The 26,783-nt window shown below is 40.6% G+C and overlaps 2 protein-coding genes across 3 annotated transcripts; both read right to left on the reverse strand.

The window, feature by feature from the left end:
* Positions 1 to 68: 68 nt before the first annotated feature.
* RMC1 (regulator of MON1-CCZ1) lies at positions 69 to 14,936 on the reverse strand. Of its 2 annotated transcripts, none has more exons than XM_088526677.1 (20): positions 14,730 to 14,936; positions 12,304 to 12,380; positions 11,567 to 11,651; positions 11,154 to 11,210; positions 10,050 to 10,136; positions 9,000 to 9,140; positions 7,288 to 7,391; positions 6,681 to 6,770; positions 6,475 to 6,580; positions 5,338 to 5,449; positions 4,324 to 4,368; positions 3,856 to 3,909; positions 3,426 to 3,554; positions 2,956 to 3,062; positions 2,147 to 2,266; positions 1,893 to 1,970; positions 1,480 to 1,584; positions 1,324 to 1,392; positions 986 to 1,229; positions 69 to 244 (listed from the first exon to the last, which is right to left on the reverse strand). In XM_088526677.1, exons 1-20 carry the CDS (start codon positions 14,889 to 14,891, stop codon positions 165 to 167), a joined length of 2,052 nt encoding a protein of 683 aa, XP_088382803.1. In that variant the 5' UTR covers positions 14,892 to 14,936; the 3' UTR covers positions 69 to 164. The 2 variants fall into 2 exon arrangements, with proteins under 2 accessions (XP_088382803.1, XP_088382804.1); XM_088526678.1 differs by having other exon boundaries at positions 986 to 1,211; positions 14,730 to 14,935.
* Positions 14,937 to 18,317: 3,381 nt separating this feature from the next.
* On the reverse strand, positions 18,318 to 25,619 carry RIOK3 (RIO kinase 3). Its single transcript, XM_088526675.1, has 13 exons — positions 25,537 to 25,619; positions 25,332 to 25,453; positions 24,815 to 24,960; positions 24,574 to 24,678; positions 23,951 to 24,060; positions 23,027 to 23,170; positions 22,713 to 22,840; positions 21,425 to 21,616; positions 20,658 to 20,817; positions 20,026 to 20,106; positions 19,850 to 19,939; positions 19,371 to 19,478; positions 18,318 to 18,653 (listed from the first exon to the last, which is right to left on the reverse strand). Exons 1-13 carry the CDS (start codon positions 25,606 to 25,608, stop codon positions 18,552 to 18,554), a joined length of 1,560 nt encoding a protein of 519 aa, XP_088382801.1. The 5' UTR covers positions 25,609 to 25,619; the 3' UTR covers positions 18,318 to 18,551.
* Positions 25,620 to 26,783: the final 1,164 nt, after the last annotated feature.

A 26,783-nucleotide genomic window follows, 5' to 3' on the forward strand; every position in this document is an offset into this window, starting at 1 on the left:
AATATTTGTTTCTATTTTTAGGGGGAAGCCATCACAAGTTGTATTATTTTTAGTACTATTTGCCAAAATGTCTTGTATATACTTTATTATAAAATAGCAATTTTGTAGTTCAAAATCTACTCAAATGCAATAAATTAAGTTTATACATTTCAGTGGAAGAGTATTCAGAAAGTTGTGGGCTTCATGAGCGCTTGTTCTCCAAAAACCTGTTTAAAGAAGGTGACATGTTCTTCACAGTGCTCACCTAAGAGGACAAAAGAAAAGTTAATACTGGCACTGAAATTAAGAAAAACTGTTCATGAGCATTAACATCTGGTGTAGCTTCATTTTTTAATGCAGATATTTTCATCATTAATGCCTTGGAGCAGAGGAGTTGAATAATTCTCGTTTAAAGCATGGACTCCTGAGGTGTCTGCAGTCCTGGGCTGACTGGTCTTGTGGTAAAACAGCTGTCTGGCAGTTACTGCATCCAACCAGCAGCCCTGCATCCATGCAAAGGCTCTAGTCCACACTTAACGACACTGCACAGAACTCAGCCTGGGGACTACCTTGCTTATGGCCTGTTTCTGGTGCAAATGGTTTACTTGGAGGGTTTAAGGGAGGAGAGTTATCAAGAGTAAGCCTAGTCTTTCTGGAATGTCTATTTCTATAGACAATGACATCAAAAGGTTTTCCTCAGCCCCATTCCTGGCTTCACTGAAAGCACCAATGGGAGGTGATGGCTCTGTTAAACTAAGCAGTGCAGGCAACCCAGCAGGTTAGTCTAAGCTGCAAGTTCCTGTGTTTCCCTTAAACTAGCTTTATTTCTTGGTGCTGTATGCTATGGGATAAGTGAAGCTGACCCTGAAACTCTGCTTACAGTTTGTGATGCATTTTAGGCTTACCTTTATTTCCCCATACTCCCTCCCCTGGAGTGGAAGTGAAAGATCATAACTCACATGTGCAAACTGAATCATCAGGGCTAAATTCTCTGCTTACTGCTCACCTGGTGTGAAACTTGGGTTTCCTCGTAATCGCTGATTTCTTTGTTCAAAAAATCTGAATATAGTGTAGAAAAGCATGTCATCTTCTGCCTGTTTTGCTGCATCAAGGAACTTGCGGGCTGAAATACTGTCGTGTCCTCCAATACCTCTGATGAATCTCAGGGCAGCCAGAACTTGGTGCTTGGACAACAGAACTTCTACTATCTCATCATTTGCTGTGGAAAGCCTCTGAAATGAATCACAGCTCTAAGCACCTCCATTCTAAGGAGGATTCTAGGTAGTCACTTCTAGCTTGATCAGGTAACACATGACATGAGTTACTACAGGCTGAAATGCTTACTTTTAACATGTCCAGAGAAAGCTGATGGGCAGGAGGGTAAATGCTTTCCAGAGACAGTAATAAACAAGCCTAGGGTAAAAGTAGAAACACCCTTAAAATTTTGAGGACTCACCACCTCAGCGGGCATTTACTGAAGCAGCTGCTCCCTTTACATACCAAAGGCTTGGAGTCGCTGAGAACATGGTACTGCAGGAACTGGTGGAGCATGTAGAACAAGTTGTGCTGAACCAGGGTTTTGATGACCAGCTCATACAAGTAGTGCTGTGAATGCAGGAAGACCATTAAGTGTATGTCTTGCTATACCCTCTTTTAGAGAAAGAAGGTACTAGCACTTTTAAACACTATTCCTTGTGCTAGTCTTCTCTCCTGAAGCAAAGAAAAATAAAGCTGAGATTTTTTCATTACATATGTGAAGGTTGGTGGTTTCCTAGCATCAAGTGCTGTTGGTTCTAAAGTTGTAGTGTCAGGTCTAAGCTCTTACTCAGGGACCAAGCCTGGCCTAAGCTATCATGTAATTTCACTGAATGAGAGGACAGAGTTGCTATCTCATGCCAGTAGAAGTGCTTTACCTGAACAGCGATCTGGAACTGGTTAAGGGAGCGAATGTACTCCATGAGGACTGCTATGGTGAACTTATGAGGTGCTTCCTGCATAAGAAAAAAGTGTTACAGGGAACTTGCAGGGCCTTCCCAGACAGGGGGAAGTTCAACCTGTTAGGATAGTAAGGCAGGCCCTAATCCTGCCACGCATGATGCTTCCTGCAAGCTAGGCTGAATGATCAGCTGCTAAAGCTACTGCCAACCTCTGCCCTTAGTGAACTTACCTTCTTCTCTGTGAACACAGACAGAACATGGGTGTACATGTCAGACTGGTCGATGACAGCCTGCGTGCGGACGGGGCGCTTCAGGAGCAGATTGCTTCTACTCTGGCCTGCTTCTACCACCTATGAGAGGGCAGCATTAGTAAAAGCCTCCCTTAGCGCTGAACAGCACAGGTTTAATGCAGTGGCAGTCAGAGACTGGTTTGTATTGCTTATGCAGGGAGTACAGTTATATGTGGCCACCACTGTGGATCTGCTCAGTAAGAGGGAAGTTTATTCTAGCTGTACTTTCCTCATAGAACATGGACTTTGCAGAGTGATTTTAAAAGTCACTGTAGCTAAGGATTGTACCTTCACACCAGCAGAAAGCTGTGTAAACACAGTATATGACTGTATTACTGCAGCTAGTGCTGGACTGCTGGCTTAGCTGCCTAATTCTGCCCTTTGCTCCAGCAGCAGGACTGAGGTGGTGGCAGATGGTCACTGCTCTACAGCTTCTTGGACAGTTATGGATGGGGTTGCTTGTTGAACTCCCTCCTTGTGCCCTCCTCCCATGCTAGCATGTGCCTCTGGTCACAGCGGAGAAGCCTCTGCCTCAGAACAAGGTTGAAGAGAGGCCTCAGGGAAGGGGGTTGGCCTCTGGCACCATGCAGAGCTCTGGGGGCTGCAACTGCCAGGGAGTAGTTAGTCATGGGGCAAGTCTGACCTTTCCTAGGAAGAAAGGAGCAGCTCTCTAGCTTTTACCATGATGCAGTCTGAAACTTAGAGGAAGTTCCCTAACTCCGTAAGCTCCTGTAGTTAGTAGGGTTTACCAGAGTATAACTTTGCTCAGCTTCCAAGTACTTCTTGTATTCATGATTCAGTTTGTCAAAAACAGTTGCAATCACAGACAGTGATCCTCTTCTTGGCTCACTGAGCACTTAGGAGGAGAAAAAAAAAATTATAAATAAATTCCTAGAGCAATACAACCTGTAGCTTTGAACTTATCTTTTCTGGAATGTGATCTCTACTCTAAACTTTAAGCTTTAAAAGAATCATCTTTTCAGCTAGGGCACTGGCTTTTTAATTAAAGGGAGGGGAGGGAGAGAGAGCTAGGGAAGCTGGACTGTGCTATTCTGAACAAGTCAGAGTATTCTCAGCTTCTGTTCTTCCACAAGACCAAACCAGCTTCTGAAGTGATCTGGGATCTCAATTCCAGCTAACAGGAACAAGTGCTGAGTGAATAAGCAGTATTTCACTTGCACTGAATCCTAGTAAAGCACAAAAAACCAACCCCCCTTACTTTGTGAGCACACAGCTAGGATGACCATTTTGCATTCTTTCCTCTGGAGCAGGAAATCCATCAGTCTTCCTTTATCAGGCAGAAGGTTAACTACAGGCTCAAGCTTCACCTGAAGATTCCACAGGTAGCCTTGATTTAAAGGAATAAAGCAGTAAACAAATTTATGTGAGTAGCAAAAGCTAGAGACAGACTTCTCCCTATAAGAATAGTGAGTGAGCTCTCTTTGCCTTCCTAATGCTATTCTTTTTAACTGTACTAATTACCCCCAAAAGCTGTAATGATACAGTCACCCTCTATTGGGACCAAGACTAATCATCTCCCTGAGTACAGCTCTTTAGTCACTAGTTTAAGCTGCTTTGTGTGCTAAAGGTGGAAAGGAGCCCGCACCTCCCACCGAGAACAGTGCATTCTTAAATCGCTTACTACTCACCTTCACTTGCACTGATGATAATGTCAGGTTGAAAGACAATCCACGAGGAGGAATCTAAATGTTAAAGTCTTAAAACCCTTTTTTCGCATTGATTCTAAGCTGTCACTACTGCTTTCATACCCCTTCACCCTGCTGAAAGGGCCTGTTCCTCCCACCCTTATTTCTGGGCCCAGCCCTCTTGTACTTGTGAGGATATGACTCCAGCCTCGCTGTCTCATACTTCTGTTATGATGCACACTCACTAAATCCACACCTGAGTCTAATGAGTACAGTAGCGTTGAACTGCCTCTTAACAACTCCACAGGCAGAAACGCCTCTTGATAGCAAATTCTTTCCCCTTAAAAATGTTCATCTGTACAACCTGCTCAAGATATAAAGGGTTAGGACTAACATAGTTATCTTCTCGGTCCGTGGTACATAGGAGGAAGCTCCAAGAAGCTCTCAGTCTTAAGAGTATTTAAAGGATACAGAGTTTACATGGAACAGGAGACTGACTTGTCACCGAGGCTGGACCTGCAGATAAACAGACATTAGGTGAAGAACAGCACTACTGGGGTCACCTCTTTCACACTAAGAAAGCATCAGCCACCAGCCTAAACCACAAAGTGTGGAGTACAGGTCTAGCAACCTTACAGCATGTAGGCAGAAAGCTGCACCCACTCACAGTGCTAGTGCCCAGGAGGAAAAAAAAAAACCACAAAACAAAATTGAGTGAGAGAAGCAAAGTAAACTTTCAACCCATGGTAGGCTGTGCTTTTTAACATAAGTGAAATGATGCATGCTGAAGTATTCCTTCTCTAAAACTGCAATTTCAAATGCATAAGTTTCCTTGTTGTATTTATATGCAATCATTTCAGTTCCTCAGAAAGCAAAAGGCCTGCTATACCCTCAAGATTAACACTAACCTTCACCCAGACTTATCCTTTTCCACTAGCGACTTCAGCACAGGGATGTTAAGACCTACTGTGCAGTCACTTCCTCTTGAAGGGTCTCTTTTACTGCAAGGCCACCCGTTTCCTAGGTGCTAGTGGGGCCGTGATCAGGGGATTTCTAGATGCTCGGAGCTTGAGGGTAACTTGCACAGCACACATATCTGTTACTCCTCTAGCAAAGTGTGCCAGATACTCATGTGCAACTCAGGAAGGTAATGTGGGCCTAAGCAGCAGGAAATGCTTTTGAATGCAGTTCATGCCACAGTAGCTTTTATAGCTGTGGCAAACTTAAAAAAAAATAAGAGTCTAAGGCTGTAAAATTGTGAAAGATCTTCCCTGTAATGCTTCAGGGTACTAAGGGAAATACATGTCTTGAAGAGCAACTCCTTTTTGTACTCGGCATAAATCTGGGACAAGAACTTGGGTGCAATTCTCTGGTATCTTCTTTCCTCCCTTTCTTAAATAGGCAAGAAGAGAAAGTCTATAAGCAGACTCCTGCAGACCAGCTCTGGAAGTCAGGAACACAAAGGTTGTTAGGCTGCAGTTCTACCTGCCACAGGTATCTGATAGGGCTGTATTGACCGAGGCGGAAGCACAAACTGATGGATGGTGGTAGTCCCATCAAATTCTCCTTTTAGCTTGATGTCAAATATAACTGAAGTCTGAAATGGAAAAGAGAAACTTTTCCTCAGTATCACAGATGTGAATTAGCACCCATTTACAGGTATAAAGGTTATTTTTCACATTTTATCTTGTACTCTCCATTAAGTCGGGCTGGATTCCCTGCTTAATTTATGGATGCGAGGACAGAGGAGGAAAATAGTGCAGCCTCCTACAATACCATTATTTCCACACTCTGTTTTGTTAAACTCTGCTCACTAACACTTGTAAGAGCCTTTAAAGAGTGGAAAGTCACTTCAATTTTGATGCTAATGAAACAAGACTGCTAGACTGAATAGGATAGATAACAGTAATGTCTGGTTTGTCTATACATCCGTGCTTATATCCTGATCCAAATGCTGCAGAACCCTTCTACATGTAGGAATCTAACCCAGAGCTCTTGGTGTGAAACATTAACTGATCACCCCTGTGAGATATGCTAATCCAGCGCTCAGTTATCTCCTGCTGGAGAGCTTCCAAAACACAAAAGCCTTTCTGCATTTTAAGTTGCAAGTATCACTTCTAGCTTTCCAACTGCTGAGACTGCAGCCAAGCATGTCTCACATAGGCTCCCTTATGCATATGCTCATTTTAGTTCCTAGAAGTTTCAGCAGGTCTGGATCTTTAAAGAGAACTCAAATCACTCAAATGCTTGTTTCTGAGCAGTTCCCAGCACTTGCAATTTAGTATCCAATATAGCTGCCTTTTTGTACATGCCTTAAAAGACTACACAGCAGGATTATCATAGAGAACTAACAAAGTAAAAGGATTAAAAAAGAAAAAAGCAGGTAGTGGGAAAGCACCCTAATTAAGTTTAGGCCAACAGCATAAGCTTAGGCCTTTTAATTTCTTCCTCTATGTTCTGTGCTTTTTATTTTACATTTTGTTCCTGCAGCTACTATGGATTTATTTATTTATTTATTAATAAAACTAAGCACCTGCAACAGAATTTTCCAGGGCTAACAGACCCAGTTAAGATCTGCCTATAACTTTTAAAAGTTATGGCATAAGAAAATATAAATCAGACCTCAGTGTCCTGATGATGTACTACCACCAAGTTATCCACAACATTTAGTGCAAACTTTCCTGTTCTGTTCAGCTTTAAAATATGGGTCTTCTTACAGGAGCCTTCCCTATAGAAATAATTAGAGATGAGAAGAACTAGTCAGTAAGCCTAGTTAAAGCAGAAACATCCAAGCCTTGCACCACTTCTATTCCTCCCCGTGCTCTTACCTGGGTAAGTGATAGAGAACTACTTCTGCTCCTGTGCTATTGGAAGTCCTCGAGTGATGCCTCAAGTAGAGCACATAAAGCTGCCCATATCTAATGAGAGAACAGGATTATGGCATTACTTTCACATAAAGAGCTAGGAAGGATATGAGACTTGGATCTCCTTTCTGCAACACAGAATTATTGTCTTATTCTACTAATCACCCCCAGCCATACGCCTGATCCTCAGAGGCCAGATAACTGGGTCAGGTGACCAATTAAAGCAGAAAACTGCAATACTGCTTGATAAATCATATAAACCACATAGCCTCTGCTCATGCAAGTTACACATTTAGGAGCACCCCTACCAGGGCATCAACTTAAAGATGAAGCATTCATAAAGATTAAGCTGGAAGAAAAAAAATAGCTCCTCTGTTAGCTCCATCACCCTCCGCCCACTCTGAGGCTCCTTCAGGCTCTTTGCTCAAGCGGTGACCAAGGCCCTTTGGGGCAGACTCCTGCTCAACACCAGAGCCTCACGACATGGTTACTGTTCTCAGCCTTTCTCAGCATCCCCAGGCTGCCCTGCTGTGCCCAGGGAGGGAAGGCTTGGTCAGGCAGAGGCACGTACATCGTAGCCAGCGCGATGTCTCTCTCAGAGAGGCTGAGCTTGGAGGACTTGGGTGCTGCAGGTAACTCGATCTCAAATTTGGAGAGCTTTGACATCGTTCCACTCTGTTACATGGTAGCAGCAAAGAAAAAAAAAGAGCAATAACAACAAAAATTAATGTCAAGACTTGAGACAGAAAAGTCTTGACTAACCTTTAGACATATGCTTTATCAACAGCCTTGCCCTGAGGTGAAGAATAGTGGTATTAAAAAAATAAATAAATAAAAATTGATACATGTTTAGGATCACAGTTCCAAAAAGCAGTAGTTATGGTGCTGTAAATTTAGCAGCTTTATAAGATTCTACTGCAGTAACTTTGGCTAAACAAACGAACAAACAAATCAATACAAAACTGTTCACAAATCCCATTTACAGTTTGCCAGAAGATTTCTGCCAGTTCTCCAGTTTCCTTGATGCCATTGAAACATCTTCCCCCTCTTACTGGGAAGGAGGAACATCAACACCTCCTACCAGTCAGTCTTTTATTCCTGCTAACTCCAGTATCTGCCTTATACTCAGAGAACACCCCTGCTCCTTCCTAAGGTTTCTTCTCTCCTCTTTCCCCCCACAGAATTTATATTTACACAAATTTCCTTAAGTGCCAAAACCCTAAAGCTTCTACAGAGGCTCACCTACCCTTCTCGTTAAATTATTCTTGATCGTAAGGTATGAACACTACAGAAACTATATTTATAAAGATTATTTTGTTATGGCGACTATCTACCTCAGGAAGTCTTTAAAAATTACCTCCTAAATACAGGATAAAGATTATCTGTCACCTACTGGCTGCAAACTGAAATCAAGCACTAAGAAGGCGGGAGCACAACCTGGGTCCCTGCAAGGAAAACAGTGACAATCTAGCAAGTTCCACCCAGTCACCTGTGCAGAGAGCATCATGTCAAGATCCCTCAGTCCATATCATCTCAAGCCAGGAAACCTATTTAATCGAGTTTAATTAAAAGAATTATCTTCTCTTGGAGCACTGTGAGGAAACTTTAATTTTTTTGATAAGTGCTGTAGTTTAGTTCCTCAGTTTTTAAACCATTTTACTGTATGACTAACTTAAAAATAGATTCTGTTTTTTACTGCAGTTTTTCTCAAGCCAAAAAAAAAAAAAAAAAAAAAAAAAACACATATTTTCCCTCTAACTTTAAATGCTGTCCACAGAGAAGAACATCAAGAGAAACAAATATTGTAAACTAAGTTCTCTCATTACGGGGACAATTGCCATTTCTGATGTGCCACCTTTTTTCGTTTGTTCATTTTCAAATTTATCCATTTCCATTTGGAAGGTACAATCACAAGGAAAGATCCTTAATGCAAATGCCCATACGGGAAATAGAAGAAACATACATACATACATATGCTCTCTTAAATGCAGATGTGTCTCTTGAGAGGCTTAATTTGGCAAGTACCGGCACAGGAATTGCCCCTACTCCTTTCTCAAAGCCCCCTGTCCTGCTGCAGCTAGATGCACTTCTTTCTGAAGCTACCAGAAAGAAAGGGGAGTTACTCTCCTAGGAATTAACTTCCAGGTTTTCGCTTTGTCTTTTGCTCATGCATGCATGTAAATACATGCACCTCTTCAAAGAACTCTAGGGGAAGGAACACAATATTCAAGCGAAGAAGTAGCCAAAAACATAGTACACAAAGTTCAGAACCTATCCCTTTACCTTGAAATAGAAGGGCTGCAGGACATTGCCGAGGACAGTGGTGGACAGAAGAATAACAGAGCTCTCCGGGCAGTACATATACCAGTTAACATTAATACTCTGATTTTTCAGAAGTTTTAAACTTCGTTTCTCTGGTAATACCTGGAACCAGGATTTAAACAATTACATTCCCATCAGGTCTGCAACAGGACACACACAAATGTGTCTAACTGCACATTAGATCCTTTTCAGATTCTGAGGAGCTCAAAGGTGATGCCTCTTCCCTTGTCTAGGTACAACATCCGGGTATAAATGGAGAAAATACCTAGAGTTTAGGCAATCACTTATATTCTATAATTTCTGCAATAACTTTGTTGCCTTCCCCACTCTCCATTTATTATTTTTTTAATAAAAATTAAAATGAAGAGAATCAGTTTATGTATGATCTTAAAAAGCTTCAGTAATTTAATTCATTTATTCATTCCTCTTCCTTGCAGGGATGATGTTCATTAAAATGTAACCTTTTTAGCTGCCAAGTATCTTCCACTCCCTGCTCTCCCAAATCATCAAGAAATAATGCTTCATTTTTAATCATAATTTAGTATCAGTTATTAGTAACAGTAATTAAATGAAACACTGTGGCATCGTTCCATGATCACTTGTATGCAACTATGCACAGAGCTTATAATATCCCTCACCATCATCATCAGAAAGGGCTATCCCTTAGCCCTTAGACTTCTCCAAAAACACATTCAAAGGTAATTAAAATAAGAGCAAGGAACTCAGACAGTGGCATCAACACATGAAGAGGTTATTAATTTGCAGAATGATACCATTATCTTATACTATTTTATTCTATCAACACTTGTTGCAAACTACCCTCTCTTGAAATATTTCACATTAGATTTCAATGTTAATTTCCACACAACATTCTTCATACAAAACAATCATTCTGTCTCTTTAACAGTTCATTTTCTAAATCTGAAGGCTAGAAAATAGGAGCTCAAAAATACAAGCTACAGACATCCAAATCTCCAAACGTTTCTGTGTTACAAGAATTACTTGAACTACCTGGTAGAATTCAATTCCTTGATCTGTGATGAAGACTATTTCTGTAGAACTTGTCCAGCAGAATCCTAGAATATTGGCGTTCTTGGTCTTTCAACATAGAAGCAAACAGACACTCTTTTACTTGGTTAAATCAAGTATTCAGATAAGCTAGTATAATTAAATGAGAGATCAAAGATAATTCAGTTAACCAACCACTGAAGTTGTTGCTTTCTGCAGTTAGACACAGAACATGCGTTAGCTGTTTTTAAAGACGACTCCTAAAAGCACGTGTGCATAAAACTACGACATGACCAGTGTTTTTGGTGATATGAGAAATTTCCATTTATTATCTAGTGAGTTTTTCTTCTCCCACCAAAAGCCATCAAGTATCTTTCGGTGTCTTTTGGCTCAAACTGTATTACTAAGTCAACCAAATCCTGGTATGAAAAGCCTTTTCCTTCTGTTGCCAGAAACGAAGGACTAAGTGGAAATACTTCCCGTGACTTCACTCACAGCACTACCAGGAAGGCTCTGCAAGGATCGTGTACTCAGAAAGATAATCACACATGATGCAATGAAACACAGTCAGTAGAAATAAAGGAATCTTGGGAAGTCATAAGTTTAAAAATAAAACTGCATTGCCCTGAACTGTAACTCTTAGTTATAGGTTTGAAAGTTCCAAATAAATGCAATGATATTTAATAAGGTTGGTCCAAAATAATAAAAATATAATGCAAACTAGTAACAGCTTACTATCACTTAGATTAGGGTACAAAATCCAAATTGTCATATGTCATCCTAGTAAAATCACTGTACACTGTTTTTACAGAAACAGAACTTAGTTTCTTCTCCTCCAATCTTGACATTTGTTTCCTCCACAGCATTTCCAGTCCTTTCTAGGAAAGGATTAAAGTGACTCAGACCAGGATGATTTTCTGGATGTCGTTAACACTTGGCCATTAATCTCGTTCAGGTAGATAGGAGTGACTACATATATCATTTATTTCACAGTAGGCTTTTATATCACAATAGCCATTATCTCAATTAGTTCTCTCGTAGAGTAGAAGCAATCAGGATAACTAGCCTCACTTAAGCATGTAAACTTTGGACGCTGATTTAACATACCTTACATTCCTGTGTATATTCTAGCTGAGGGCTGTCTGGAATAAAATTCAAAAAATCCTGAAACAAGGCACATGTAGTACGTTACCAATTATGAAGCAAGTAATACTACAGAAAAGATAAAGGAGATTATAAACTTATCTATCTCATAAATAGTTTGATAAATTACACTATTATCTCCTTCCCCTTCCAGAGAGGGCTTTAGAGACATTAGCTTTTCTGGTTTGGATATTGTTTTAAATTAGTGATATTAGCAAACAATAATGCTCACAGCTGGCTGTTCCAGGTGACCCGAGATAGAGGAATTTCTACAAAAGCTGTATTTGCCATAGCTACCTCAGAAGCTTCCACTCTGGCATCAAGCACTACTAGAGCTCTAGCTCCTATTCCCGACCTGAAGAGTACAGCTTTCTTACCACATTCTTCAAAGTCCTCTGGACTGCTAGTATCTTGTTTCCCAAGGAAAACTTGATGCATTTCACTTCCCCTTTATCTTCCATCCTGTACAAGAAAGAAAATACTGAGGAAATAATGTCTAAGATAAGTTTGTTGCAGAGTTAAGACAAATGCTCTTGAACTTGTCTAGCAGCTCTCTTAAATTGTGTTCAGGACCCAAAATTCATGCTGAAAGATAAAAGCAGTTCACTGTGCAGGAGGTACTGCACATATTCATTACAGAAGTATTACCAAGTCCAGGCAATGTAAATTAGCACCTATAGTCACTAAAAATGCTCAGCTTTGTTTGCTTATGATGTAGAATTAGAAGGCTGCAAGTGTCCAAGTGTGCATTCTCAGGGCTATTCAGCAAGCCTGGGATAAGCCTGTGACATCCCCAAAGCAGCTCCTTTTCTTCCAGGAAATTTGTACCTGCCCTAGTCTCTCATCTTTACAGCATGTTTTTAATGAAATATTGCTGTTAAAATAAATAAAAAATAAACGAGCCACGGCCTAATTTTCTTTCAGAAGACTACATATTCACAAGGGCAGAGCCTGCCATGTTAACTGCAAGATGACGTTTTGAGAATAAAGTCAAAAGCTGATGACAATTATTTATAATTTTTTTTGTCTGAGTTGCAGTATATCAGGACTAACCACCACATAATTCTAAGACCAGGAGTTCTGTGCTCATGCAACAAAGATGAAGATGCCTTACCTGAACGAGATGGGGTTTTTATCCTCCAAACCTTTAACAACAACTCCGGTAGCTCCACCAGATCGAACAGCGAAAACCTGTAACAGCAATTTAACGAGCACTGTAGCTTACTCAAAATCATAGCCTCAATAAGCTCTTTCCCCTATAGGCCACATTTTTTTTGACTGGACACGATTCTTACAAAGATCTGTGAATTCGCACTAAGAATCACTGCATTCGATTCCTTCCTCTGAAGCTCCAGGATTACTTGTCACTGATCTATGCAGGAAATAACCTAATGCTTCCCATAGAACAACATCAAAGGAAGGAAATAGCACACAGTACCTCAAAAATTAAATTCTAATGTAAAAAAAAAAAAAAAAAGAAAAGAAAAAGCCATTCTCATATTAGCACATAGAACTTAAAATATATCTTTTATACCAGTTAACTTTTCAGCAAATACACCTATTTTTACATGCCCTATCATAAGCAGATTCTTAAGAGAAATTTTCAGTCCTAACAAACTCTGGAAGCAACCATCTATCATACTCATAATCAATCTCTGAAAAGATCTGGTAGGCAAATTCTAAGTTACTGGGCAAGTTAAAAGTAAGAAAAAAAAAAAAAAAGTATGAGCTTAGTTTTGGGGGATTATATTCATATTTCCCTCAAGTCAGGTATTAGTAAAAATATCCTGTCCTGGTTTAAAATAATCATACCCACTAGTTAGGTGGGTAGGAAAAGGAAAGGCACACCGTACTGCCCCAAAGGTTGGATCTTGTCCAAGCCTGTTATCAGGCAGGAACAGTTTAATAATTATTAATAGACAGCTTTACCTCTCCTTATGGAGAATATTAACACTACTCGTGAATACACTTACTTACATTTACAACCATAGTATAACTGCACATACAGCTGCATAAAACCTGTTAGAGTAATATTGCTTGTTGAACTGGAATAAGCTTACATTTAAACAAAAAAGAAAAAGAAAAAGAAAAAAAGAGCTTCTACAAACTCTCTGAGAAAAAGAGTAATAATAATAATAAAAAGGCTAGACACATTCATTATAATCATAATTATGTCTGTAGAGGCATTAACACAAATCACATCTCGGACTAATAGGTATATTATTGTGTAGCATTAGCCATGCTACTAGAGCAGCATGCTCACACAGGAGCACAGGTTTTCAAGGCTACGCACCATAAGTAAGACTACAGCCCCACTAGAATGATAAAATATTGAATTTAAACATTTCATATACTGCTCGTAGACAGAATAATGAAGACAATGCTGTCTCAAACTTTTATTTAAACTTTTTAAGTTAGTTATTTAGCCAGTTATCATGGAATGAACCAAAACCAATAAAGGAGATGAGAAGGTAGCAAGGACAGATGTCTCAGAAGACTGTTTGTGTGGCAGTTACTGAAATGCTGGCCACAAATGATTAAAAAAGAAAGTTTAAGGTAGAAAAAAAAAAGGAATAATTACAATTGGAAAATGCTTGTTTTAAATGAGCTCTTAACATTCAGTTTTAAATCTCACCCACAATTAAACACAGTGTCTCCAGACAAGCTGTCATATTTCAACTGTCCCTCAAAACACGAGTAAAGGATTAGGGGTTATGAAGAGGAGAAACACTACTGATTCAGAACAGAGAGCAAGAAACACTTCCTAGACACATCCCCCAACACGACACTGATTTTTTCCATAGCTTGCCTGAACATTTCAATTCTGTGGATGCTTCAGCTGCAGAATGATTACAAAAAATAGATGGGAATTCTTTCTGCTGTCTAACTGAACACCATGATATTCAATTGCAGAGCTTGTAGGTACCCCCAGTCAACTGTTCGGGAGTTTACAGGGATGTAGATATTAAGAAAGAAGCTCATAAGAAATGACTGGGAAAGAAGCAAAGAAGCAAAGAAAATAAAAGCATCCATTCAGGTTTGAGCCACAAGTAAAGCTGTAAAGCTACAGGCTATTCAGACTAGAAAAAAAATAAAGAAAAAAAAAAAAGGGCCACATTCTGGAAGAATTCCAGAAAGCCCTTGCGATAGGTATCAACAACAACACTGCAGATGAAATCAATAAAATAAATGTACCCTTATAGAAATTGAGACAAAAATCATCTTTGCTTGCCAAAGGACAGCTAGAGAGCTAACCACGGCCATGTGGCGAGAACGGATGCTCCAAGGTTGGGGCAGCCCACACAGGTGGAACCCCGAGCAGAGGAACCTCAACAGCAATGGAGAAAAAAAATAAAAATAAAAAAATAAATAAGTGAGTACCCCAAGCCTTGGTACATCGAGGAGAGGGAAGGAGAAAGGCAGGGCGCGGAACGGACGCTTGGGACACGCGCGGAGGCCGCCGCTCCCGGCGCCGAGCCCCGCTCCCTCCCGCCCCCGCACAAGGCGGCCCGAGCGAGGCGCCCTCCCCGCGGCGCCCACCTGCTTGTTGGCCTCATCGAAGAAGACGCAGTTCACAGGGTTGGCCTTCTCAAAGTGCACCGGCCGCGCGCACAGCGCCAGGTAGCAGCCGCCCTCGGCCTGCCGCTCTCCTCCTTCTTCTCCTCCCAGCGCCTCTTCCTCCGGCGGCGCCTCACGGCTCATGGCGGCGACAGCGCGCGACCAACCGCCACTAACCGCCACCAACGGCCTCCAGCAAGCGCGCCCGCCGCTTCCTGTTTACCCCGCCCGCCCACGTGACGCGGCGCGGCCGGTCCTTAAAGGCACAGGGCGGAGGCGGCCGGGCGCGCGCTCCCGTCATGGCGGCCGTTGGGCGCTGCTGCGTCCCGGGGGGATGAAGAGCTCGAGCTCACAAATGGCGCTGGTCCCTGCCGCGCTACCGGCACTGGAGTTACCTCCTCGCTTTCGGGGAGCGCCTGCCTTAGAGAGGCGTTTATCTAAGGGCTATTTACCTTAGGGCATAGGAAAACCTACGTGCTGCGTTAGCCTAGAAGAGAGTTTTAGTTCACACAGCAACTGAACGCTGTTTTGTGTAATGCCTTCTTAAGAAAAAAGAGAGAAAAGAAGGGGGGGGGGCAAAAAAACAGCTGCTTCCCAGCCTTCATGTTAATTTGCTTATGCTTTGCTTAGCAATTTCTAAAATGCTGATGGCAGTGATGCTGCGGTTCAAGCATTTAACTGCATTTTAGCAGCTATAGTTATAAAACGTATCACAAAGAGAACATAGATTTTTATGCTTTAAACGCTGCTTATTTTGGGACCACTAAAAAAGCATTATTTATGCTAAAGTTAATAAGCGCTAAAATCCAGACTGCCTCTCACTCTTCGAGCCTATTTCTTATTTGCGCCTCAGTCTGGACGGGCAGGCGGCGGGGGTGCTTGCTGGGAGCGCTGTCTAACGGCCTTCCCCCTGGGGAGAAACACTGCGAGCTCATCACGGCCTTCCCCCGGGGAGAAACACTGCGAGCTCATCACCGGGTCCCTACTGCTGCCTGGGGCACGCACGAGGGGGAAGGCAAGGGAACCACAACGCTCCCAGGGAAAATACCGCCGGGCTGATCACACCGCTCAAACTCTTCAGATTAGACAGCAGTGATACAATTTAGTAGGGAAAAAATGCAAGCGTAAGGACCTCTTTTTAACAGAGTATCTTGCAAACAACTTGCTGACCTGTGAGCCACTTGGATCGAGCTCAATAATTTCACATTAAAGTAGAGCAAGCAAAGCAGTAGGCTGTTCGTTCTGCCAAACCTGTTCTGCCTGATCAAATAATTACATGTTGACTAGAGAGGACCATTATATCCAGAGAGTTCTCATCACTCTTAAGCTTAACTTTTTTTTTTTTTTTTTTTTTTTTTTTTTTAAGAAAATACTGTGTATTAGCTAGGTTTACTTAATTCGAAGTCAAAAATTAAGCTGTGATACCAGTGCTTAACTTTCTACTATTTCCCATAGGACAGTATTTCCTCATCTAGCACCACAAGTGGAATGTGCACATAGCAAAATATTGAGGGGGAGGGAAACCAGCCACCAAGTAAGTGACATTTAACTTTCCTCAAACTGACCCTTACAAGAGTCATAACCTCGAAAGTTAATGAAACCAACGTCTAGGATTTTGACCATGAAAATCTAGATTTAAGAAATTCGAGTTGCCTAAAAAAATGATATATTTTACTTCACAGGAGTTGCAACAAATGCTTTAGATGCTTCCCACCCCCAACTTCTATTTTAAACAATCTCTAAGGATTCCTGAGGAAACTGTAGTGATGGAAGTGAGCAGTTGTTTAGGCAACAATATTTTGCCAAGAGAAACATGCAGGCCCACTGGCTTTAAATCACAAGCCTAGAGAACACTGTAGAGATCAGAATTTCTTGGTTGTTTTGAGTCTGTGCTAAAGAGATTTTAGAAAGGAGAAAAAAAAAAGATCACAGAGCAGCAACTCAAGTAGCACACTTCCACTTTATCTCAAATGAAGATTTACTCCACCATCACCCCCCTTTTTTCTGCTCTTTTTTTTTATTCCTCTCATTTCTGATGAAAACACCCTTCTTCACAATTTACTACAGAGCAAATTCTTTGTCCAACAACGACATTAGCAACTGATTTGGAAACAACCTTTTCTCCTAAGAAACCAATAACAATATTCAAACTTTAAATAGAGCTAGAATATGACCAAGATTATCTTGACAGTTTGAGAAGATTTTGATTATATTTAACAAGAATCCACAGCACCTGTACAAGTATGTATTCTTCTGTTCTTTCCCTTGTGCTAAGCTGTATTGGCAACTGTTTCAGCCAAACATTAGGAAAAGTTTTGTCTCTTAAAAGTACTTAACTTCCTCTATTTAGGAGAGTAAGCGGCAAAAGGCAACATGACTGTCTAATTCAAAAACATGAAACAGTACCCGTGTCCCAGATAGGAAAGGCACAGAAGGTTATTTAAAGTAGCTATGAAAATAGCGAATCATTCTTTATGTTACAATGAAGTCACACCCTGACAGCACCTTGTTGCGTTGAGAACAATGACCAATGCACTGCTTTTATAAAGAACCAGACAAAAAAGAAGAAAAAAACCCCACAAGATCTTTTTACTTTGCCATCAGTTTTCCAATAGAAAAAATAATTACTTTCACAGCACACTGTGAGAACGTCACACCTAGCACCACTATATTCTGCTTGATAAAGAGCAGCAGCAGAAAGAGCAACCAAGAAGTTGGAAAGAAGGTGATCGGAATTTAATCCCAAACCATTGTGCTACATTAGTTCATCTTTAAACATGTTGGAAAGAAACTCTGCTAGATTTTTAGAGCTTGATAAAATCACTAAAGTGTTACACACAAACATTCAGAAATAAACACTGACACGGAGATTAAAAGCATTAAAGAGACAAATGATTTTGAGATTTGTGCACCTGTACGCAAAAAGGTTTTTTTTTTTTTAATAATTCTGATCAGGCTTGGTTCTCATAGCCTAGGACTACTTTCCCTGTGAAAAAGAATGATGCTCTGCTCTGAATGTCACTGTGGGCTACAAAATTAATAGAGAGAATTACTTTTGGCTTGTGCCAAGTCCTTAGAAAGACCTCTGTGTTAAAAATGACACCACAGCCAGGTGACAGCCCTCAGGATTTCCTGGTGTATCACCACAGGCATCCTCTGCTGCCGGTTGGTTTCAAATTCCTGTTTCTCATAGAATACCCTATTACATTCACAGAGGTAGTTCGTGCCACACTCCCATTTACTTTAAATTAAAAAGTCTAGATTTTTGCATATATAAAGACATTGTTGTTAAATTATCATTTTCACCGTATGATGGCAGCCCCTAGTTTCACTTTGCATTTTGCTCTCGGGGGAGAAGGACAAAAGGCTTAACTGACATTGTGCCTACACGCACTTTTTAAACTAGCTTTTCCAGGAGCAATAGGAAAGAGAAAAAGGAATCTGCCAGGGTGCTCTCCCATGGATACTTTAGACACTCTAGATTAAAAAAAACACACACACATAAGCTCCGAATCATGCAAAATATGACCATCTCGGCTACATTAGTCACATACGTAACTGGACAGCTGGTGAACATCCACGGAGGCAGCGACATTCTATTCTCACAGTGCCAGCCTCACTTGTGGGCTAAATTAATTTAAAAAAAAAAAAACAAAAACACTGATGCATCACCAAATGCTTGCTGTGTTTTCCATTTTGGCATTCAAAGTCCACCACTCTCTCTTGACAGTGGTAGCCAACTTTAACCACAACAGAGTTAGAAGCAGCAAACGTGTGTTTCTTCTTTAGCAGCTACACGCAGTGCTATTCACCACAGCTAGGCGGGTCCCCATCACTTGGAAACATAGACACCTTCTTTCCATGTTTCTGCACGTGATCTTCGTTCATCTTCTCCAGTGCTTCGATCTAGGGATCCAAAACACAGAGCCATTCTGAAATCATACCATGCCTGCACTGGGGCCTTTCCAAATACTGTTGAAAGGTAGACTTAAGTGACTGACCATGTATAAAATATTTGTTTCAGTGACTCGGCCAAACGTACGGTGCAATATGCTTTTGAGGTAGATGCAACATGCTTTTTTAAGTACAGCTTGAAACACATTTTTTTGTGTGTGTGATTTTATAGGACAAACAGCACTCCTTTTATAGCTTCATGCTATATAACTTCCAATGCATGAGTTCCAGGTAAGACAGGATGTTTTCTCATCTTCAACTATACCCCGCAACGTGCAAGAGAAGCCCTTTCTCCAACTCTGAACACCTGTCAGATGTCATCCATCACTACTGGAGAAATTCCAAGTAAAATTAAGATTACAAACACATTGCCATAGTTATCAGAGAAAGCAAAACAGTTGCACTTGAATGTTTTGCACAATGAAAGTATCATGTTCTAGAGCTTATTTTGATCTTCAGACTCTTGTTTGGATTATCTCCCTTGGAGTGCAAGAGGAAGTAAGTTTAAGTTTCTAGATAACCAAAATTTAAATTTGAGATTTTGAAAAAGAGATGGGGAATGTTGCTGGATTTATAAACACTAAACATGCTAACTAAATCGAAAAGTTAAAGAACTACAATAGCTGATAGCTCACCAAATTAAAGTGTTAAACACAAGGAAAGTTATACCTCTGCCTGGAAGTCCACTTCATTGTCAGCTGTAATATTTAAATTCGAGACAGCATTGAAGAGTTCACGCTCATTAAGTGCTTCTGTCACACCTCCTTTCTGGAAGAACTATTCAATATAAAAAGAATACATTAAGCAGTGTTGTTAGTGCACATTAGCTTTCCTTTTCCTTTCACAAATTACAATTATTACTTTTTAGTGTGTTTTCATGTTTGTTGACCCACAGAGAAGATAAAAATTGAAATAAGTATTCAATGTTAGTAGTATTACTTTACTCATCCATAGTTTATTCCTCTTAGTGGAACACCACTCGATATGGACAAATTTCCAAGACTGACCTCATACACAGGTGGTGATGATCATTTTAAAAATAAAAAGTTGAATTGGTTTATTTTTATATTCGCTTTGAACTGAACTGATGCTGTTTACCCTGGAAAACATTCAGTGTAAGAGCCAGCTGTCAGATGAAGATGTCCTACCTGGGAAACGTTCCTGCAGTCTCTGAACAAAAACTCAAGCCCATGAGGATGAGTTGGCTCCACAGACTGACTGACATCAATAAGCCACACCTATGGTCAGGGAGGGATAACAACTCCTTTGTATTAATGTTTCACAATAGGTACAACCTTTGCTTCCCACACTAAGCATACACTACCTTTCCCTCGTGCCAAAGCATGTTGTATTCACTCAGGTCAGCGTGGACCAAGTTGCACTCTTTGTACAGCTGCTGCATCATCTGCAAGGAACCAAGTCGATGGAGAAAACAAACAGGTATGTTCCCATCAACATCGTCTGCACGATCGTAACAAAATAGGCCACTTCCTCACCCCACCTTGTATCGTTTTTTTTTCCAAGGCTCCACTAAAGCTTCACATGGGCAATAGCAGTTTTAAGTAAACTCCCTGCAGACTTCAGATTTTAATCACTCAACTTACTCTTGGTAAATCAGAAGAATCTCTCTAATAAACTTGTGCTATATCTGCCAATAAGTGCAAGTGCATTAGACAGACAGACAGTTCTCTAAAAATAGCTATCATTCTCATCCTTATCACAGGGGAAGTAAGTGTCATATTCCTCCCACTCCTTACATACTTTCTTGTTTATTCTAAGTCACTCTTTAAACAGCAGTAAAATAATCCTGTGGACTCTGTATCTTTAAATTGTTGCAAGTGACCTGAAAAGTACACAGATGTCAATTTGTCCTTTTGGTTACATGCCTAAGAGGAGATACAAGTCATATGGGAAAAAAACCCAACAAAAAACAAAAACAAAACTCAGAAGTCTTACATTAAGAACCTGATAGTAAGCCTTTTTCATATCTTCACTACTAAGTTTTACATCCTTTAGCTTAGGAGCTGGGGCTTGATCCTGGCCAATGAAAGACATAACCAAGACATGTTTCTTAAGGATAACCACTTGAGGACAAGGAATTCCCGCATTTTGCATTCTGTAAACAGAAAACAGACATTACTTAAAATATGTATTTTTTTTATAACACACAAATATATGTTTGTATTTATGCATATGTATATACACATATACACATTCTAGTTCTTGCTTGCTCTTTTGCGATCTTAAGACATAAAGAGTTCCATTGAGCAATTTGATCAAAAGAGTCAAATTTTTGTCCAAGTGTCAAGAGAGTCAACTGATCGAAAGAGTCAAAAAATGTTGACTCTTTTGACACTTTGATCATTTATACAGTTTGACCAAAAATAGTCAAAAGATCTATTTGGTATTTCACATAGAATAATTTGAATCTTAAAGTGGTCATAAAAAAACTGTCTGAAAACTAACTGCCTTTAGAGCTAGAATTAGGTAGTATCAAGGACTCAAGAGCTACCAAATCTCAAGTTATTTATTACTCATTAAACTCATTACTCATGTGTGTCAGCTCTTAGGTTTATTTAGCCTAAAAAAAAAAAAAAAAAAAAAAAAAAAAAGCAGAGAGAGAGAGAGAGAGAGAGAGAGACTTCTACCCAGTCCTAGAGTGGAGTTCCCCATAAACAGGGAACAGGAAACTGATAGTGTTTGATAACTGCATGTTTTTGTACCTTGTCAAGTTATGCATTTCCTTCTCAGCCCACATACGAATAATCTTACGTGGATTCAATTTACTGAAGCGGTCTTTAAATCTGTAGTCATCCTTAATATATTTGTCACGGTTCTTGAATTCATTAAGAGTTGTTTTAAAAACTTTTATAGCACATTCTGGAGGTATAACTTTATCTTCTTCATTTGTACTTCTGAAGGGAAAAGTCAAACATATAACAAAGTTAATGATTCACTCACATCCCTAATGCAAAGCCCTGTGTTTGCTTGTAATATTGCAAGATACAGTGATTTTTAAGTGTAGGAGAAGAAAAGCTCTCATTTTGTACTAAGTATGAAAGCCGATTCAAGTTAAATGTGTAAGAGTTCTATGATTATGTTTAGAACTTGAACATTTGATTTTTGGAATTTTGATTATATGCGGTTTACCAAATAGTTATTAGATAATTTACTTAGGAATCACAGCTAACACCAGTTCTGTGGATGTACATAATTATTTCAGGTTCATCACGAATGAAGTAAATTATTGCACTAGAATGACAACCCTAGTCACACTGCTTTTTGCTAAGCATCACAAAAGATGCTGCCAGTTGAGTTATAAGTCAGTGGAATCCTCTTGAAAATCATTCAAATATGATCGAGAAAAATATAGATCTTATTCCTACTACTCTCTCACACTCCTACTATGCTCTCTCACATTCCTAAACAGATTATCTGCACTGAATTTAATTAGTATGCATGTATTTTAAAAAAGGGTGTAAATCACAATTTCTACGTAGTCTGGAGTCTGACACAACTTCCAAAGGGAACAGCATGCCAATGCTATTCTTGAGCTACTCTAAAAGCAAAAAAAAAACACCAAAAAACAAACAAACAAAACACCTCCACTGAACTGCACAGGTAGAAGTGGGAGCTATTAAAGCAGTGATTTGTATGGAAAGACATCTTCAGGTGAGCAGAGATCATTGTGACAGCTCCCTAGGCTTGAGACAGGCCACTCAAAAGAGTTCCCAAAAGCTTAAGAGATTTGTATATATAGAAAAGGTTCTCTACAGCAGTGGATTTGTCCCCTTTCATTAAATATCTTCCAGGGAAGAAAATAGTAACATATTCTGAAAAAAAAAAAAAAATCACCGTGTACATTAATAAAATGTCAAATTTCAGGAAAGACATTAAAAAAGGCAGAATGTTTAGAGTATTCTCTGTGGTTTCCCCTTTTAATATCCTATATATATGTGTATATATATGTAGCCAGTTAAGACTCATATTGGTAACAAATAGTGTACCTACTTTCCTCCGTACGCATGAAAAACAACAGATTCTTTTCCCGTGCTGATGCAGCCTGTAATGGTCTCCAGCATCCCAGAATTGACCATCTTGTACAGAAGCAAACGTGTCTTAGGATCCACTGCTTTCTCCTACAAATGCGAAACGAATATTCAGTTCATTAAGGTCATTAAGGTAAAGCAGAAGGATTGTTTCAGAGCATTTATATACTTCAGATGTGGCATTCAACTGGTCACTTCATCTTCCTGTCAGGACTACCAGACCAGTCTTCAGTTGTCACACAAAATAAAGGACATAATAAGCAATTAGAAACATACAGCAGTGGAGTGCTCCTTCTTTTCATGGAGCCGGGCGCTTCGACGCTCCTCAGAGTACGCGTGCTGCTTTAAGGCATTGAACACTTGGTTGGACAGCTTTAAATCCATCCCAATTCCATCGCCGACCTGGAATTCCGGTGCAAACTGCAAACAGATACAACAGGATTTTAAGCACTATTACTAGCAGGCACCCCTTCCCTCCTTCCCTCTCCCCCATAAAAAATGCATAGGTAGAAGTTGATTACTCTGTTCTGCAAAAACATAAGGTAGGTGACCTGAATGACAGTGTTCCACAAAGTGGATTTCACAGAGGTTAAAGATACATTTCTCTAAATTCAGAACTCAAAATTCTCCTTCAAATAAATAAATGTAAAAATACCACCTGCAGCTGTACCTATTAAATTAAGGCAAATTTAAAGGATGGATAAATAGATTGAAAAACTGTATATCAAACAACTGTCAAAATAAGTTGCTTAGGTGAGCATGTAAAACAAATTCAAAACATTTAGATTGCATGATGGCTGGGGTTTGCAAGAACAATCTTGATGCGTTACTTGAGTAAGTACCAAGCTTGCTGGTAACTTTTCTTTACTCAGAACAGTTTTGTGCAAGCTCTTGAGTATTTTCATTAGCTTGACAAATTTAACATTATACTTAACAACAGTTAACAATTGACAACATACTAAACAACAGAAAATGCACAACCCAAATTCCTACTAATCCAAGCATAATATTGCCTTCATTTCATAAGGAAAAACAAACAAACAAAATCTCCCGCCCCTCCCCCCCCAAAAAAGCAATAAACAGTAGCACCAACACTAATTCTTTAGCTGAATTACAGCATCCCAAGCATTTTTGTAAGATATATTTCTATGTAAATAATACACAAATACACACAACAAATTCTCTGAAGTTTTCACTTACATTTTCCATGCGAGCAGTGTTCTTTCTTCCACATACTACTTCATCGTGCTTAGTAGTAATGTCCTTTCCCTTTCCTATGAAGCCCTTCTTTGGAGTTGTAGTAGGTTTATCTGCCAGTAGCGAAAAACTAACTCAAAATTTGTATTTAAGTGAATGTAACTAAGGTTCAAAAAAAAGTAGAGTTACTATTTATTAAAAAAAGACTACTTCAGTTGTGTGATCTTAACACCGTTATCTTCTCTTATCCTAAAGGTGTCAACTTCTTTCTCTACACCATGACTACTCTGCCTTCTCTGGGGTGTCAATTTTTGGCTCCTTACAGCTGTAATATTCCATATGATGTGCAGATGCCCGATACAGACTCTAGCTGGATACAGTAGCAAACATACATACCCCACCATACAGCTCATATATGATAATTATTAGTTCAGATTCATTCACTGAAGCCAGAACACAAGAAGAAATCTGAAGTTACCAGGCTAACTTCCTGCACTGCACCTTACAGCCAGGTGACCTGTTCTCTTTACCATCAGTCTCCTCACAGTCAGGATACCCAAGTATGGCATTTTCTTAGGTTAAATATGTAACAGGACATTTCCGTATTGTTTAGGATTACCACATACCTGCTCTATAGGGATCATGACGGGTATCTTGCCAATCAACCTCATCCTCTGAGCTGTCACTGTCAAAGGGATGCACCTTCCGATAGTTTTCAAAGGATATGGAAACTTGAACAAAAAAAACAACAACAAAACAATACATGCTTGCATTTATCAGGGATTCAGTGCTTCCTCATAGCTCTGTCAGCTTAAACCTAATGCCATAAAATGCCTCCAAAGCAAAGACACGCCTTTATAAGAGTACCTTTGCTATCTCCATTGAACTTTTTCTCCTCCCGCCGAAGCTGTGCGTCATATTCCCTGTCAAATTCCATCTGCAGCATCTGAGCTAGCATGAGGTCACTAGATGTATCAATGTTTTCTCCTGTAATAAATGGTCCTTCAGCAACACTGTGTAATGCAAAAGAAATTGAAAGAAAAACTTAGCTCAGAACAGTAATTTAAACACGAACACCACTTTATCTATAGTGTTATACCACTACAACAACAGACGGGCAGTTTGCAAAATAAACGAGCACACTACCACTAGGAGCCTCCAAAAATAAAAAATAAATAAAAAAAATAAAAATAAAAAAAAAATTAAAAAAAAACGCATTTTTGTCAATGTTTCCCCAAAGCAGAGCTTACAGATTCACTTAAAGAACCCAAGGCCCTGAAGAGCGGCAGGAAAGAGGCGCTGAGAGCAGAGCGCATCAGGGAGCACTTGAGCAGCCCTCAGCCTTCAGCTGCGGGCTGCACACAGGCCCGGGACCCGCACTTACGCAGCCGCTTCGGGGAAGGCGGCACTTTCTTCTTCCAGCTGCAGCTCTTTGGCCAGCTGCTCGCTCATCACATCCGCGAGGGAGCACGACATCGGCGCGGCCTTCGGCGCTCCCCACGGACACTGCGGGACACGTTAAACAAAACAATAACGATACATATATATATGCATTTTTAATTTGTCCGCCCCGCCCACCCCCCGCTCACCTTGCTGGGCCATGCGGGGCCCGGCCCGGCCTCGGCGCGAGCGGGGGCGGCGGCGACTCCCACCGGGTCCATCGGGGCGGCGGCAGCGGCGGCACCGGGGCGAACCGGGCCCGCGCAGGGCAGCGTCGCTCGGGGCACCGGGCCCTTCCGGGGCCCCCCCGCCGCCCGCCCTTCCGGTGATGGCGGCGGGCGGCGCCTGGCGGAGCCGTTCCCGCCCCCTTCCTCCTGCTCCTGCTCCTCCTCCCTCCCGTTGCTCCTGCGCGGCTGGAACAGCGCGGAGGGGGAAACTCTTTAATCCCCCCCCCCCCCTTTCTTTTTCCCTTGACATTAACTAAGAGTTAATGTTCTTTTGCCTTTTCATTCTGTTTTTGATTTTCGGGAATGGCTCTTTTTTTTTTTTTTTATTTCGTGTTCTTCAGTTTTACATAGGATTCAAAGCAAGTCCCGGGGGAAAAAAAAAAAAAAAAGATGTTCAGATTGAGGCCTTGATCCCATGATTCCTTATATGAATGGATCAGCTTAGTTGCATTAAGAGGAAGTTTCCTATAACGTAATTTGCCGCACATTCACCTCTATTAACTCCTACAGTTAAAAAAACAGATGGAATAAAACTTGCCTTTATCCCCAAAATACTTCCAAAGCTGTTTTGCAGTTACTGAACACATCATGCAGAGCAGTAATTTACAGAAATCCCTATCTTCATTCTTAATCCAAGTGATCCACAGTAATTCAAACTTGTCTTTGTGCTTTTTGCCATAGGCAAATACATTGCTTTTGGCTGAGAACAAGCCTCCCACTTTTGCTAGAAAATGCTGCAAGAAGAGCAGATAGAGCTATATATATGCCATTCTGAATGAAAAGGTGTATGAAAATGGTATTTCACTAGAATAGCAAGTCAAAAGTACTTTGATCATGTGGTTACATTAGTCTTTGTAGATGCTTATTGACTTTCCTTATTTTTCTTGACACAGTTAGAGCCTTCTAAGCTGAATCTGTAGCAGAAGGCCAAGTATATAGTTTTGCCTGCAACGGACACGCTTGGCACTTTTGCAGATATTCAGAGAATTACGCGTGCTCCGCGGAGCAGCGGTGCTGCTTGTGATGGACCTCGCTGCTCCTGCGGCTGTTTCCGTGGGGTGCAGGTGTCCTCTCCGGCCTGGCCGCACCGCACCGTTTGCAGCAGAAATCCGTTGGATCTCTGCTTTGGGCTGCCTCCTCATGTGTTACATTGGATGACACGGTCTCGT

The sequence above is a fragment of the Tinamus guttatus genome, unplaced genomic scaffold (genome assembly GCF_059628265.1).
Source record: "Tinamus guttatus ecotype Peru unplaced genomic scaffold, ASM5962826v1 Tinamus_guttatus_pri_ptg000249l, whole genome shotgun sequence".
NCBI lineage: Eukaryota > Metazoa > Chordata > Aves > Tinamiformes > Tinamidae > Tinamus > Tinamus guttatus.